The sequence below is a fragment of the Pseudorasbora parva genome, chromosome 10 (assembly GCF_024679245.1).
Source record: "Pseudorasbora parva isolate DD20220531a chromosome 10, ASM2467924v1, whole genome shotgun sequence".
Taxonomy (NCBI): Eukaryota; Metazoa; Chordata; class Actinopteri; order Cypriniformes; family Gobionidae; genus Pseudorasbora; species Pseudorasbora parva.
Window position 1 is genome coordinate 5,681,601 of NC_090181.1, and position 17,091 is coordinate 5,698,691.

The window sequence follows — 17,091 nt, forward strand, 5'->3', positions numbered from 1 at the left end:
GAACTGAAGGATTTGAAATGTTGTAAATGCAACGTGATGATGGTGATTATTACACGACAGTTGAGTAAGCTAATATATTGAACATATAAATTGCCTTATATAGCTCTCTAACAGTGTATAAATGGCTTTCGCATCAAATAGGGCCCTATTACAGGGTATAGTATTTTTTACTTTTGGCTGTTCTGTATTTTGCACCGTGACCTCTTGGGTTTTGTTCATAAAAAATGCTGACACCTAAATTAATTGTTTTGCCACTTTTGCACTTATCCCCCCCCACCCCCCACACACAAATGTTCATTTCTTATACATGCTAATTAAAAACAAGTTTCGTAATTACCAATTGTTCTGGACCTCTGACATGGATGAAAATTCAGATTTGGTCCTATGAATGCAGACTATGAGAACACCTGGTATAGGGGGTGATTTAGGACACAGTAATGGAAATCCATTTTAGGAGGGTATTTTACACTCGTTAAGTTGTTGAGTAATAAAAACATCTCTGCATCGCTTTTACAATATTAAAGGGTTAGTTCAACCAAAAATGAAATTGATGTCATTAATTCCTACCCTAATGTCGTTCCACACCTGTAAGACCTCCGTTCATCTTCAGACACAGTTTAAGATATTTTATATTTAGTCTGAGAGCGTATACAAGTGTATGCACACTATGAAAAACTGCTGAAATCACGTGACACTGGCGATCCGAATCATGAATCAATACGCTGATTCATAACCGTTTGAATCTTTATTTGAGGATTGAAAACAAACCCAGAAGAGAAGACAATGCTGAATAAAGTCGTAGTTTTTGTTATTTTTGGACCAACATGTATTTCTGATGCTTCAAGAGACTCTAATTAACCCACTGATGTCTCATATGGACTACTTTGATGATGTTTTTATTCCCTTTCTGGACATGGACAGTATAGTGTGTATACACTTAGATACGCTCTCAGACTAAATATAAAATATCTTAAACTGTGTTCTGAAGATGAACGGAGGTCTTACGGGTGTGGAACGACATTAGGGGGAGGAGTTAATGACATCAATTTCATTTTTGGGTGAACTAACCCTTTAAGGTTTATACATACTCAGTGTCCGAATTTACTGTCATTTTCATTCAGGCCTTCAAGAGGACTATATTAGTGAAGTAATGTAGGAAATAGTGAATGAGGGTATATTAGTGGGCAATTTCAAACGCAGCTCAGGTTGAACTACAGGTCATCCACGGAGTCATGCAGAGCCGAAGCTCTAGTCTGCAATACTGTTTTTGTGTGTAGTTTGTGTCATTTTTGCTGTGTTTGTACATGTCGGGCGCTAAGCGAGTCTGTCAACATTGCAGATTCCATATCCATCCTAACGAGTATTCTCATTTCAGCGTGGGCTGGTTCCACAGGCCTATCTGTGCCAGATCCCAAATAGAGCAATGAGCTGTGTGTTTGTGTACAGGGAAGCAGAGTGTGACGTCAGCGCTCGGCTATGAAGGAAGTACGCCAGGAATGAAGACATCAAGATGGGTGTGTGCAGCCTGATCAGAAGATACTCTAGAATAATACGGTTCAATCTGATGCCTATCAAATGCAGTTTCCTGTAGGATAAGCAGTGTATACACACACAGTTTTAAATGGCAGTTTTTCCCCATGGTATCGATGTCAAAATTGTGGCTAGCAACGTAGGAAAACCACTAGCGACCCACAGCAAAATCAGTCAATCAGACGACAGAAGGCAAGCAACAGATTGTGTACAACAGGTCATTCAGCAAAGTTGTGATCATGATGAGCATCTAGAGGCCTTGAGATGATGGAAGGGTCACCCCAAATACTCAACACAAGCTCCCATGTTGACGAGACAGGAAAAAGCATTTATTTTACAAAAGATACGTAACAAAATACATAGTTTTATATGCGACTAATCACGCTCTCCAAACAATGGAGAATTCAAGAGCATTAAAAGAGTTGGATAAACAGAGGGAGAGACCAGTGCGTAGTAGCGAATGTGGGGGGCCTAATCCTTCCCTCACACATCACCAACATTGAGTCACTCTTCATTAATATCAAGAGAAGCGAATACACACACAAATAATGTACACCGAGCTCACACACACACACACACAGACACACACTGATTCATTAACAGCTTGCTCCCAGTCCTTGAATGCCAAGCAAGCGTCCAGATGGCTGGTAAAGCCGCCTCTCTCTGAGGAGGCATCGTTAGCAGTCAACAGAACCGCATCCAACAGGAGCGCTCGCCATACGGAGCGTGGCCACTCAGCCAAACTGAGGAGGGAGACCCAGAACAGCGGACTGAGTGCTCACCGACCCTGCTTAGGCTGTTAAAATGATCCCAGAACAGCAAGATGTGGGTAGAGATTTGTCAACAACAGCGGCGCTTAAAAAGAAGTGGGCTGGCATGATGCATTTGAAGCAAAGAAAATGTCAAAGACAACATTTTCCAATTGGTTAAGCAGAAAAAAAACTCGTTTTTCTAGATCACTAAAATGGTTGTGCTCGCATGGAGAAGAACCAAGACAGTAAGTGCCTATGGAAACACATCTTTCTCTGAACCTTAAGCGGTCTCCAGTTCAAAACTATCCGTGGCAACTTGGTCCCAGACTAGGTGTGCAAAAAGGTGTGCATTTTAATGAAAATTGGGCGAAGGGAAAATCAAGCTGTTTTCCATTACCAAGTGCTTGAAACATCTCAAAACATTCTGTGTTTGTTGGGAAAAATGACACAGAGAGAAAATGATCTGTGCTCTCCTCTCCCAAAGGTTAAGATGAACGGCTGATGAACTGATTCCAATTTAGTGAGGAAGCCTTCCTTTCCCACTTTCTGTATTTAGTATCCGTACTTATCGTTGAGATGTGTCCGACCGTCGCCAGTCTGACCTGTTCAAAAAACACACAGGATACAATCATGTCTTTGTTTCACCCGTCTGGTTAAAGACATGAAATAGCATTCGCAATGCATTTAACTTCCATAGTTAAACTAATGTAGGCTAGGACTTTATTTGGTAACACTTTACAATAAAAGGTTCAATTGTTTGTTACATTTATGGAATATTTATATTAAAATATTTGTGTTAACTAAGATTATCAAAGATGAATGAATACTGTAACAGATGTATTGCTCGTTGTTAGTTAAATCATTTGAACTTTTTATCCATTAAGGACATTTATTAAGAAGGCAAATGAAAGAAATATCCATTTTATATTTTTTATATAAATAATTACATGTGCTGTAAATGTAAATACAACTCAAATATTCTTCAGTCTATCAACAAGAAATGATCATTTTTTTCATGATTCTTTGATGAACAGAAAGGTTAAAATAACAACAATAAAGTTGTGTCTTTGATGAATAAAAGTGGGTTCTGGAAATGACTAGAAAGGACTTTATGAAATAAAAAAAAACATCTTGTAATGGACCTGTTACTTAATTATTGTAGTAAATTCCCTGACCTGGTATTAATGTGTTTTCCCACAACACAACTTCTCTAATCCTCTGAAATGTCAGAACTGTGTTTGAAATGTCCTGACATCAAAAAAAGCTAATAATCGCTGAAAATAATGTTTAGTATTCAGCGAGGGCCTGTGAACTGAGATTGAAGTGTGAAGTGCCAAGAATGCTTGATTTCTGACTGCACAAAGAAATAAGAAACCAAGTAGAGTTTCACTTAACAGTACAGGTGGGACTAAATACTTAATAATTCCACAGCCTACAGGTATAAAGAAGGGTAGCTTTACCTGATGGAGGAACCCAAACGCAGTAGTCAGGGTCGTCCTCTGGGTACTTTTTGGACATGGTCACGGGAGGCTAGAAATATGGGAGGAAATATATTAATATCAGGGCACAAGAAAACCAACTACTAGAACCACACTAGCTGTGTTTTATAAAGCAGCATCCCCATCCCATGTGTTCAAGGGTAACAAAATCGTCACTTCCGGGGAAATTGTCACAAAATATTCTTAATAAAAATGGAAGTTGCTGCAGTCGGGGAAGAAACTGCGGCTCTTTTTTTCCTCCATCATAAATGACTTGTGTCTCAGATGTACAGCCCAAGTTATCTCTCTTCATTTCCTATTATCTCTGTCAATCTATATTGTAAAAAGCGCCACATAAATGAAGGTGACTTGACTTATTCTCTTGCGTTCGGATGCTGGTGTTTGTGAACGCGATCACGTGAGACTCTTCTGGGAGAGAATTACACCAAATCATTCTGATGACAGACTTTGGCTCAGAACGATCAAACCAACATTTGAGATGCTGTGATGCCATTGGTCCGCTGGTTAGTCTAGTTATCCAATCACATCCTCTGTTGAGGCAGCGTCACGTGAGGGTTTTGTTGCACATCGAGGGGTTTATTCTTTATTTAAATGTGTTTTCATCATAGTTTATGCAAATGTCTTCTTATCGGATAAAATATGTCTCTGCCTTAACGGTTTTCTATTGCAATATATATTTTAAAACACAATTTATTACTGTGATCAAAGCTGAATTTTCAGTATCATTACCCCTGTCTACATGTCCCTTAGGGCAGGGGTTTTTAAACTTTATGATGCCAAGGACCCCCAAATATGATGAACCTTCATGGGGGACCCCCTTCCTCTATCCATCTATATATTTTTATCTATGAAAATACATTGAAACTGTTAGATAAACAGTTAGAAATTAAATAGTTAGATTGTTTGGTAGACTTTATCCATTTTTGCTTTGTCTTTTAATCCTCTGAAATTTTTCTGGGGACCCCATAGAACCTTGTGGAGGACCCCTGGGGGTCCCCGGACCCCAGTTTGAAAAACCCTGACTTAGGGCCCTATTTTAACAATCTGAGTGTATAGTCTGAAGCGCATGATTCAATTGCACTTAGGGCGTGTCTAAATCCACTTTTGCTACTTGGTCAAAAAGGGTACCTATTCTCCTAATGAGTCATGGGTGTGTTTTGAGTCATAATATGTAATAAACCAATCAGAGTCTCATCTCCCATTCCCTTTAAAAGCCAGTTATGCTTACCCCATGGCGGATTCGATATTTACATGGAGGAATATACACACCCTCAACCTGACGAGACCGTTTAAATACATGTGTGTATTGACACGATTGGTTAAATGCCAGTATCCTTCGTCATTACTGCAAATAGGTCATTCTGATACATGCAATGACTATCCATTATGACATATAAAAATGCCTACCTTTATGTATACAATAATAATCTTTAACATTGTAATCCTTTTATTTATAATATTTGGTATGGTTGTGTGCTGCTGCGAGTCAGTGTATATGAAAAAATAGTGTATGTGGGTTGTGTACCCGTTTATAGGTGCATATTACTAACGTGCCCTTTAAATAACACACAAAATTGACTTTAGTCCAGGTTTTTGTTGGTCGATGGCGCAGTCGTTTCAGTTCCTCAATATAGCAACACACATCAACAATGCTCCTGAACACACCTGGTTTTCAGATCAGCACACACATGGGTGAACAGATGGGCACGAGTGCATTTGCTCTTTAAACAACGGACGAGAACTGCATTGAACTTCCTGAAACTAGCAAAGAAACCCACTTGTGTTGCACCTGGTGTCTCATTGCGCCGGGTGTATGATAGAGCCCATAATCTTTTAGAAATTATTCTAATATAGGGTTTTGCTGCTCAAGAAACATTTATTGTTTTAATCGAAACCATGATACATTTTTATGATACTTCTTTCAGGTTTTTTCCCCCAATGAATATAAAGTCCAAAAGCTTTGCTAGCTTGCATAGTGACCACATAATTAATCATAATAAACGTCTTGCTTGACAACCAGAAAATGTCCAAACACATTTAGTTTTATAAGTTAATAACTTTTGAGGCCACTGAAGGTGTGGGTCCAAACCTTAAATGGTTTATTTAGCGCACTAGTTAAATAATTTTAGATACAGATCTCATTTACATGAACACTTACCTTGCTTGGGCCAATAACTTTCTTCTTTGCACTTGTCTTTGGACTCTGGACATTTGAGACACCATTGTCTATTCCTTCTGTTGGGATATGAATCATAATTAAAAACAACATGTATCAGGCAATTGTCAGGCATTATCCATTTAAAGGTGAAGTTAGAAACACCAAATGTAACTGCAATCAATGGACCAGTAGAAGAAATGTCACATTTATGCCACAGAATATGTGATTCTCTACCTTTTTGAGGAGAGTCACTCTTGTTTTTTTGAAGATGGGATGACTTGTTTTTCTCTTTTTCATGAGATGTAACTATTGCAGCAGTCTGGTGCTTAGGCTCTTCATTTTCTAGACACACAGATAGAAATGATTTTGTAAATATCTATTAGCTATGGACTAATTTAAAATCAATATTTAGATTTTGTCTAGTTTTTTTGTTGTGGAGTTCGTGTCTGTGAACAAATCTCAAAAGTGGACATCAAACAACACATTTGTTAAGCAGCACAACACTGCCTACTTGTGGTGGGAAATAGAATGACACTATTCAACACATTTCTAAGTACCCATGTTAAGACAGCGGTCAAGGTCTAACCATTAGGGTGGCGTGTCAGCGTTTCTGCGCTGTCTGCACTGGAGCGCTCTGGGCTGGCCGTCTCTGCATGAATAACCTCCATATCACCATCTGTAACACCAGCCTTGGCCGTTTTGTTTGTTTCTTCCTCCTCCTCCTCCTCCTCTTCTTCCTCCTCCTCCTCTTTCTCATCACCAGGAGGCATTTCCTTCATGTTGAAGAGCTCAGGAGGCAGATTGGCTCGCTTTTGGGGTAAAGTCTGCTCATTGAGAGGAGAGAGGGAGAGAGAGTAATGTTTAACTCATTTCAATCATTGAAGGTAATGTTTCTTTTTCAGTCTGGAAAGACTCACTCCTATTGTTCCAGTCTTCAGTTTGAATTTATTTCCTCCTTTCATGGCTCCAAACAAAGGTAGAGACAACTTCTTAGGTTTGTCGGTGTCCATGGACTGACTACTGGATCTGTTTAAATAAAATAAAAATAGAAAAATTTGGGGAAAGAAGGAGGTCTAATAATACTGCCCTTTGAAATGCTTTTTCATTTATTTTTTCTTTGTTACCTGTTTGAATTTCTCTGTATTCTTTTGTTTTATGATTTAATAAAAATGTATTAACAAAAACAGTGGTAATCACACAAAATAATATCACATTTAGGGCCCTATGAAATCAGTTAGATGTTTTTTGTTATGCTATTAAAAATTATATGTTGAATTGTTCTGGTTTTTGATTTAATTGTTTAATTTAAGGATGTCTAATCAATGAAAATTTACATAGACAGTAAAAGAAATGGACAGAGCTATCCCATTGACTTCAACGGCCGAAAATGAGGCCAATCAGAGGCACTCACTTCCTGATGGCTGAGCGAACTGCGCAGGCTCAGACTGAGCTTGACGACGTAGATGTGACGTAAGCCTCCTGTCTGACAGCTGTAGGTCTTCTAGTAGTTGTGGAAAGTGAAATGTGAATCACGTTGTTTAAATATTTTCTCCCGTTGCTTTTGGTTCACTATGGGCTTCTCCCCATTCTTCTCGCTTGACTTTATCAGACTTTATGTCTCCACGTCCCCCCGACTGCCTCACAGACAGTAAAAGATTGCCTGCGAGCGTCTCCTCCTGTCTATACGGTAATTTCTCAACTGTGCGACAGTCGCGTTGGTTATGACGCAATCGTTAGCCTATTTTTACAAAAACAGCTTCTACGGGGCGATAGTGTAAGATACAAGGTAATGGAGCCTTTTATGCATTGTCGTGTTTCTTTATAAATAAAAAATGGACAAATGGAGTCTTTAAACGCCTCAGATGTAAAGTTATTCACTGTCAAAGTGACTCAAAAATGAATGGGAGTCAATGGGATGCTAACAGCAGGTGATGGCTTGATTAGCAATGGCAGCCCCTAGGGGTGGAACGCTTTCCGAGCGCTAGATTACCCCCTTGAAAATGAACAATAATACTTCTGTGTTGTCTGTTTGAATTTTTCTGGATTTGTTTTGTTAAAATGATTTAATAGAAATGTATTAACTGAATCACAAACATGAATAAACTAAAATAATACAACTAAATTATAACAATTGCTTTCTTTTTTGGCAAATAAAGTGGTGAACAACAGAGGTTTACTGTTAAAAATAAAACATGGACAAATGATTCTGTGATATTTCTTAATGTTTTGATAAACTATCATCATCATCATTATTATTATTAGTTTGAGAAGTAAACTCTGCTGTACAATAGTAATATATTTCTTAGTTAAAACAAACAGACTGATGTAAACTCTTAGAAAAGGATGCATCATCTGAATATATTCTCAAAGAACAAAATGCAATATTATTAATCCACAAACTAATTTCCCTACATATTTATGCTTAAATCTAAATCATGCAGCTTAGGAAAGATGTGCACGAGAGACATGAATTCATTAGAACTGGCATTTTTTGAACATTTTCAGCTTTGTATGCTTTTAAACCTTCATTAAATCAATTATCCGAAATGAAATGCTTTATATTCAAATGGCCAGCGGATCTGGAGTGAACACTGCGCTCACCCGCTGGGCTGTAATGAGGGCAGCTGGGTAGGTTTGGCCAGCTCTGCTAGCTTGCGCAGTCTCTGACCTTCCTTCTTCAACTCAGCTACATGTAAATGTAGTTTCTTTCTCTCCACACCATCCAGAGCCACCTCGGTCCGTACTGCGCTCATGAAAGCATCCAGAGGATCCTCCGTGGACGAACTGGAGCCTCCTGAAGGAGAACAACAAACAGGAAGTGCAACCTTATGCATGATGAAATATGAAGAAAAATACGAATAATGACAGACTTTCACCGACTCACCTTTCCCAGAAGAACTGAGCCTTTTCTCAGTGTCGGCCAGCTCTTTTTCAACCTTGGCCAGTTTGGCTAGCTAAGAAATAATGCATATTACATCAATAGCAGGTACAGGACACACAGGGCATGGGTAATCACAAAAGAAATATGATGAAATAACAAGTTCCTCCTCACCAGCGATTCATACGTATCGGGACGCTCCTGAATCTTTCCGGCCTTCTTCATGCGCTCCTTCCTCTTCTTCTCCACCGCACCGGTCCGGTCAAGGAATGTGTCATCATCACTGTCATAAAAATCTTCATCTTCCCAGTTCTTCTTCTTGCGTTTACGGGACACTGCAAAGAGACAAAAATAGAACGCTTGTGAGTGGGTTACATTTACATATATGCATTTGGCAGACGCTTTCACCCAAAGTGACTTACATTGCATTTTAAGGTCCACATTTTTGTTCTTGCTTTCCCTGGGAATGACATTGGCATTGCTAGTGCCACACTCTACTGTTTGAGCTACAGGAAAGCCTACAATAATGCTGTCCGCATTATTACAGGTTCTTAAAGACAAATATCCAGTTCAGTCATGAAACAAAGGCCAAGAGGTCCTTCATGCAATCTGCCAGATTTGCAGAACGAATTTCTAATTCCGATACGATACTCTGAAGAATATCAATATTTGATACCACAGAGAAAATTGGGCATTTTTAATAATATCTCCTAATTTTTTGCCCTTCCACTGAAAGTCTAAGCAATCAATATTTTCAAGCTTTAAAAAGTACAAGACACATTGTAACAGTAATTTATATGAATGGAGCAGTTTAATTTTGTTCAAATCTTTATCCATTTTAAGTCGGGTTTAATTCTTCTGAAGAGACATGATGAACAGATTTTATTCAGGCTTTAATTTTGTTGCAATACATTAAATAAGGAGCTTGATTTTATACTTTGAATTGAATGTACAACAAAAGTAAACAGTCCATAAAGTCAGCAGTAAAGTAATCAAATGTATATAATTGAATTATCAATTAAAATTAGTTATGCTTTTCTCTTCGTCTTTTGTTGTTTGTCTAACATTAATTACAGATGGCAACAGAAATTTTAGGCAGCTGTCATTTTAAGAGCTTAAGCCCTGATCTAAACTGATAGACATGCGTTTTCTTTCTCAATGGTTTACATTCACAAAAGACATAATTCACAGTTGTGTGTATTTGACCATTTAAGTGCAATAAGCCACGAAAAATATTGGTACTCGCGAGCTGTTTGAGAGCATTTTATGTGCACCTTTACGTGACAAAAATTGCTATCTCCATAATCCCGTGCCAAAATTCAGGCTCTATAACACCAACACTATTACTCCAGAGCGAATGACATGAGTGAACCGGATGTGTGTCAACTCTCTGTCGAAATGTAGCTTTCCTGTAGCTCAACCAGTAGAGCATGGCGCTAGCAACACCAAGGTCATGGGTTCGATTCCCAGGGAGAGCAAGAACTGACAATAATGTAAAATGTGTACCTTGAATGCAATGTAAGTCGCTTTGGATAAAAGCGTCTGCCAAATGCATAAATGTAAATGACCTCGGATTAGGGGATCCGCATGGCACATCTGACGAGAGCTCCACGAGTCTGAGCCGTGTCATTAATCTGACTGTTTTTGGTAAGACTACTTGTTGTCTGCCTACCTGCCTCCTGTCTCAGAAGACCGCGGGCCTCCAGGATGCGGCAGGACTCTAAGCAGCACTGGATGGCCGCTTCTTTCTTTTTCCCTGTGTGGGTCACCTCAGCCACCAGCTGCCTGCCCATAGCATCATCCACCGGCAGCCTAAAAGACACAGAAATCAAACGTCACCAAAACCACCAGCATCATTTATTACCAAGTGGACAATAATTGTATAGCCACTGGACACTGAGCTGGTGTTAAATTGCTATATAACCAAAAATAGTTGCATATGCTTTGGGCTTTGGCTGCAAATAGAGATTATGTGATTACTTAATTCTGCAGAGCCAAGTGCCATGGCCTTTCTCTTCATATTCAAACTCCAGCTCTTCTCCTGGAAAGAAAAAAAAACAGTTAAATACATGTATGTGACTTCAGGGATGTGTGTGTGGCAAAAAATTAGTTTTACATCTAAAGGCCAATTTATACTTCACTTTTTTTACACGTACGCGGGGTCAGCGTACTGGGGCGTGATGCAGTTTCGTCATCAGAACACACATAGTCAGATTTTAGTAACAGGCTGCACGTGGGCATTTATTTTTTTTGCAGTATTTACATGGGTTGTAACACGCGGTGAGAGATTGCTCAGAAAGTGTACAAGTCAAAAGAAGTATACTTTACAAGACTGTGCGCGTACGCTTACACCACATTCACACGGGGCGTAGGCGTTAACGCTTCCCATTTACTTTGAATGGGTGACATCAGCCGCTGCCGAACTGAATTATGGGTTCCGTTGCAGCGCTTTACTCGCATTGCAAGCGGCAGAAATTGAAGATTTCTCAACTTTTCAAGCGCCAGCGCAGGCGCCATCCAATCACAGGGTATATGCAGGAATCCTGAAGTTAATTTCAATACCTTTTTAAGACTTTTTAAAGACCTTCTCAAAATATTTTAAGACCTCATCGCACTTCAAGTTCTAATCGGCAACAAACCTTTAATAAACAGTTGTAGTCGAATGTAGACTTAAAATCTCTATCGTAGGCCAATTTTGTATCGTTTATATTGCATATCTGTTTTACAACGTATGGAGGGCGACACATCACCTAACTGCGCATTTCGCAAAATACATGACGTCACCCATGGACAGCGCTCGCCGGGGATGGAAATTAACTTTTTTCTACCACTCAATGCTTTTACCAGCCACTTTTTGTTTTTAACTGACAATGTGTAACTGCATGTGAAAATTAATACTACAAGCTCTACAATACAGCAGTTTATTTAATCTCAAGTCTCAATGAAATACTGACATTTTCACTATGATTTGTGGTCTTATGGCTTCCAGTTTTATGGTTTTTAGTCCCCAGAATGAAACTATTCGTTTTGGCAACTTTGAAGCGTGTTGACAACATACCGATCAGAACATTGTCAGTAGGGATGCACCGAAATCAAAATTCTTGGCTGAAACCAAAAAAGAAGAAACCAAAGTCGAAAACCGAAAAATAAAATTCAAACTAAAATGTTTAACTCGACCTCACTCATGTTCATTAAATAATAATGCACATGCCTACTGGCCTGCAGAAAGGTGCAGAAATTGAATTAAGTAATCAAATGTAAAATAACTGCATATTTAACTGTTTAAATGAAAGATTAATCCTTATTAAACTTACAAAAGCTATTCAATCAAGAGCATTGATTAATGTCAAACTAAATATAAGGACATCACTCAGGCAGCAGTAAAGGCTACTGCGCCTTTAAGACCTGATCCAGGGATATGCTCGTCTTTCTCGACTGTGCATACTATACAGACCTCTTAAGGCATATTCAGACTATGTCTGCTAGGATACTCATCAAGATGGACATGTTGACATACTTCTTGTGTGAGTTTGTCCGTTTAAGCGCAAGACTTGAAAGAGAACTCAATATTTGCGCGCTGTGAGAGTCTCACAGCGCGTCTTCACGCGAGTGATGACGGAGAAAACGACTGGTCATATGCGAACATACGGCAGCACTCGCATGCATTAAACAAAGTTTACAAAGAGGTGAAACAGCTTACCCGCCATAACTCAAAATCAGCCGCATTTGGCAGGTGGCGGTGCTAATTTCCATCCCTGACGCGCGCGCTCCGAGCCGATCTCAGACTGAGCGCCCCATTGTTTTTTAATACTTACGGGGATGAAAATAAATATATTCATAAATACTTTTTGGAGTCAAACTCTTTTGATAAAGCTTGAACAAAATACTTTCAAAATGTAAGACTTTATAAAGCCGTCATAAGACTTTTTAATACTTTATAAGGGTCTTAATTTTCCCAAAATTGATTTATCACCTTTTAAGACTTTTCAAGACCCCGCGGATACCCTGAATCAGATCACCGTATGCAAATATCCTACAGCAGACGCTAGCCAATTGCGTTCATTACTGCTCAAACAGCGAACCATCCAGACGCAACTTCCGGACCAGAACATGATATTCTTCCCGCTGTCGGCGCTTTTTCAGGATTGTATGTACTCAACAGCTTCGAGCACCTGTGCAGTGCACTGACAACAACTACATGAGCAATCGCATTCGCAAAAACAAACAAATCGGTATCCATTTCGTCTCACAGACTAGCTGTCATAAAAAGATGCTTTTTTTGTTGTGTTGTGGTCCAAGCGGCAAGTACGTTATTAATGTGATTGGCTGTTGCCACTATGACGATCGCGTCAGCACCAAGCTTCAGCCATGCCCTCCGTCATGCGTTAACGCCTACGCCCCGTTTGAATACGGCGTTAAAAATATAAAAATAAACATGTACAAAATGACAACAATGTACTAAAAATGGTTTTTATAGTGTACAGAGGCGATAACGGTATCGGTTTCAAAACAATTAAAAAATATTGCATTTTTATGGCCCTCAAAACATGGTAAATGAATGGACAAATCTGTAAAAAGGTCTGTTTTTAGTTTTAAAACTACATTGTGTAAGACCCCATAGTTCGACTTTTATATTGATAGTGTATGTGTACAATTTAGTTTTTTATGAGAAGCGAAAGGAGAAGTTTCTCATTGGTGGATCAATCAATTAATCAATCAAATCAAAACAAATCAATCAACCAATCAAATCAATCAACCAATCAAATCAATCAACCAATCAAGTTAATATTCACCTTCTCTATCATAGAAGCCCTGTAAGGCTTTTTTAGGATCTTTTAAGTATGCTGCTTCTTGATCCTCCTGGAATTCTGTGGCAAATGGATTCTCCTCATTCTCATCCTCTTCTGGCGCTGCCTCTTCATCTAAAAAATAACAAAGACAAAGTGAATTCACTAAGAACAGGCAGGCAGTTCAAATAGACCGCTGATCATCTGTTCTCTCTGTTACCCATTCCCCAAGAGCAGCCAGTATCATCTGAGGAGCTCCTTGTAGCACTGGATTCCTTCTCCTCTTTCTCCTCCTCATCCTCGTCTGAGCCGTCACCCATCATCCTCTTCTCCAGAGCTTCTTTCTGTTTTCTAGCACGTTCTCGGAGCTCTGTCACTGTCAGTTCAGATTCTGCTTCTTCGTCGAACTCTGGACCCTGGGGAAAGACATGAACTAGCATAATTAATGTTCGCGTTCAAGCATTATGAGCACGAGATAGTGAGCAACTACACACGGAATTGCTGAAATTTGCCTGATTTGACATGATAACATTTGTGTATAACATTAAAATAACATTAATAGTTTCCATTAGGTAGTCACTGCGTGGTATGTGTGCACTTTTAAAGGGATAGCTCACCCAAAAATGAAAATTCTGTCATCATTTACTCACCCTTATGTTGTTCCAAAACTGTACGAGACTCTTTTGTCTTTCTGCTGAACACAAAATATGATATTTTGAAGAATGCTGGTGACCCGACAGCTGACGTTAGCCATTGACTCCTATAGTATTTTTTTTTCCTACCGTGGAAGTCAATAGAGTCCATTCTTACAAAATATCTTCTTTTGTGTTCAACAGAAGAAATAAAACTCAATGTTTTAGACCAACTTGAGAGTGAGTAAATGACAGAATTTTCATTTCTGGGTGAACTATCACTTTAATAAATACATACCTGTAAAATAAAGAGTCTCGTGCTTCCTCCAAACTTTATAACATGTCCCACTCGGAGCCTTATGTACGTTTTAGGGGGTATTTTGTTCTTATTCACAAATGTCCCATGCGTGCTGCCCAGGTCATAGGCAAAGAAGCCCTTCTCCTCTCCCACGCCCCCGTCCTGCCCGGCTGTACCCCGGTACTGAACCACGGCGTGATAGCGGGAGATGGACGGATGCTCCAGAGACACATCACACACCGGCAGCCGACCCACCACAAAGTAACTCCTCTGGGTCAGTGGGACAGAGTCTAGTATCGCCCCGTTCTTCAGCAGCTCAAACGAGTAGCTGATGTCAGGAACGCATCCCCACGGGGGCTCGGTGTACGGGAGGGGAGGAAACTTGCCCGCCGGAGGTAGTTTGGCCGGGATCCTGGGTCTGGTGTCTCTTGGTTTGGGCTGGACCTGGGTCAATGACATGATGTGCATAATTGTGTGTCTAAGTGCATTATTTCCTTTTAAAATAATTTGATAACTTCATGCCATTTGTCACTTTATTCTATAAAACTCAAATAAGTTTGAATTCCTTTTTAGTACATTTAAATAATACATGTGGTCACATTTTATATTAGGGTCCAATTCTCACTATTAACTATGACTTTTGCCTTAAGAAACTTTATTAATAGTGAGTAAGGTAGATGTTAAGTTTAGGTATTGGGTAGATTAAGGGATGTAGAATAAGGCGTTAATATGTGCTTTATAAGTACTAATAAACAGAAAATATCCTAGTAATATGCATGCTAATGGTAACTAGTTAATAGTGAAAATTGGACCCTAACGTTAAGTATTTCCATTATTATTAAATTTTTTGTAATTTTAAACTACCAAAAAGTCCAAACAAATGACCAGATTAAATAAAAAAATAAAATTAAATAAAAATTCAAAATGGTGTCTTAATAATAAAAAAATGAAATACCATGGCGTTGTTTTAGGTTTGAAACCTTTCATATAAACACATTTTTATAAATATCAGTAGATTTAAAGCTGATGATCTTTTAAAAATATTTGCCCAGCAATTCGTATATGGTACTCAAATGTAAGGGAGGCAAAAATACAGAAAAGAATAGTAATATTGTGAAATATTATTACAATTTAAAATAATGATTTTCTTTTTTGATATACTTTAAAATGTAATTTATTTCTGTGATCAAAGCTGAATTTTCTGCTTCATTACTCCAGTCTTTAGTGTCACATGATCCTTCAGAAATCATTCTAATATGAGGATTTATTGTCAATGCTGAAAACAGTTGCTGCATGATATAGTTTTTTTTAATAACATGATACTTTTCCCCCCTAGATTCTTTGATAAATAAAAAGTTAAAAAGCACAGGATTTATTTAAAATAGATTTGTTTCTACCAATATAAATATTTACTATCAGTTTTGATCCATTTAACACATCCTTGCCGAATAAAATTATTAATTTCTTTAAAAAAAATTGACCTCAAATTTTAGAAACATTTATATTCTTAAATAAATGCAATTCTTTTTATTCAGAAGAATCCTGGAAAAAAAAAGATTTAAATGATAAAATTAATATTAAGCAGCACAACGGTTTCCAACATTGACATTAAAACCATCATATGAGAATGATTTCTGAAGGATGTGACACTGAAGACACTGAAGTAATGACGCTGAAGTAAAATTCAGCTTTGGTCACAGGAACAAATTACATTTGAAAGTATTAAAATAGAAAACCATTTTTTTTAATTGTAATGATATTCCACAATAATACTTAATTGTGTACGATCCATATACAATATACCCCCCCCCCCCCCCCCCCCGTATGTTTATCTATTGCAGGCTTGATGAGCAGAAGAGACTTTTTTCAAAGACATTAAAAATAGTAACGTTTCCAAACTTTTGTTACAGTGTACATACAACTATTTGGTTATATGCTATTTTTATTATTATTTAGACTGCTCATTTCAAGTTAAGTATGTTATATATAGCGTTTTGTTTGTCAAGGTTTACATAAAAATAGTCAAAAAATGCATTTAAGCACTTTGAAATGTTATTTAACAACTGGAACTTGTTTAAACACACTATTTATGCCTGAAAGGTATGCATTACATATTGCATTACATGCAAAACCAGCTTTTATGAAGCTTTATTTGAATTGACCCACCTTCTGGTTCTGTTCCCCTGCTCTCTCGGATGATGGATGGTCGGATGGCTTTGTTTGAGTGTCTGTGGGCTGTTTTTTAGTATCAAGATCCGTGTCGTGATTCTCTGATCTGCTGCTTAAATCTTCTGCGAGTTTCTTGGGTGCGTTTGATCCTCCTGGTTTCCTCACCGGGAGAGATGGAGCCACGAAAATATCCGGTTTCTTAAAAGGTTCATCTGTGTTTTCATTAGAGCTGCTGGTGTCCTGTTTATTATCCGAGCTCTTCTCTGTTTCCATGTCAGTGTGATTATTAATTTCCCTTTGCCCGCTGCGTTCAGACTCCATCGTGTGTTTGATTAGCGACATGGTGTGTTTGGTGTAACACTTTAATTATTCCGTTCCTGTACTCTTG

The 17,091-nt window shown here is 38.4% G+C and overlaps 1 protein-coding gene across 1 annotated transcript; it reads right to left on the reverse strand.

The window, feature by feature from the left end:
* Positions 1 to 1,837: 1,837 nt before the first annotated feature.
* slc4a1ap (solute carrier family 4 member 1 adaptor protein) lies at positions 1,838 to 17,052 on the reverse strand. Its single transcript, XM_067454952.1, has 15 exons — positions 16,701 to 17,052; positions 14,535 to 14,978; positions 13,825 to 14,020; positions 13,611 to 13,739; positions 10,798 to 10,858; positions 10,490 to 10,629; positions 8,992 to 9,152; positions 8,824 to 8,893; positions 8,541 to 8,733; positions 6,857 to 6,965; positions 6,526 to 6,763; positions 6,174 to 6,281; positions 5,940 to 6,016; positions 3,743 to 3,812; positions 1,838 to 2,884 (listed from the first exon to the last, which is right to left on the reverse strand). Exons 1-15 carry the CDS (start codon positions 17,043 to 17,045, stop codon positions 2,835 to 2,837), a joined length of 2,391 nt encoding a protein of 796 aa, XP_067311053.1. The 5' UTR covers positions 17,046 to 17,052; the 3' UTR covers positions 1,838 to 2,834.
* Between the last annotated feature and the right edge of the window lie 39 nt (positions 17,053 to 17,091).

What these genes read in the sequence shown, in the direction of transcription:
- slc4a1ap (XM_067454952.1), bottom strand. Translation starts at nt 17,045, where the DNA reads ATGTCGCTAATCAAACACACGATGGAGTCTGAACGCAGCGGGCAAAGG. An exon ending in ACTTGGCTCTGCAGAATTAA is followed by an intron (nt 10,630 to 10,797) that starts GTAATCACATAA and finishes TGTGTCTTTTAG; the next exon opens with GCTGCCGGTGGATGATGCTA. An exon ending in GCTCAGTTCTTCTGGGAAAG is followed by an intron (nt 8,734 to 8,823) that starts GTGAGTCGGTGA and finishes GTTCTCCTTCAG; the next exon opens with GAGGCTCCAGTTCGTCCACG.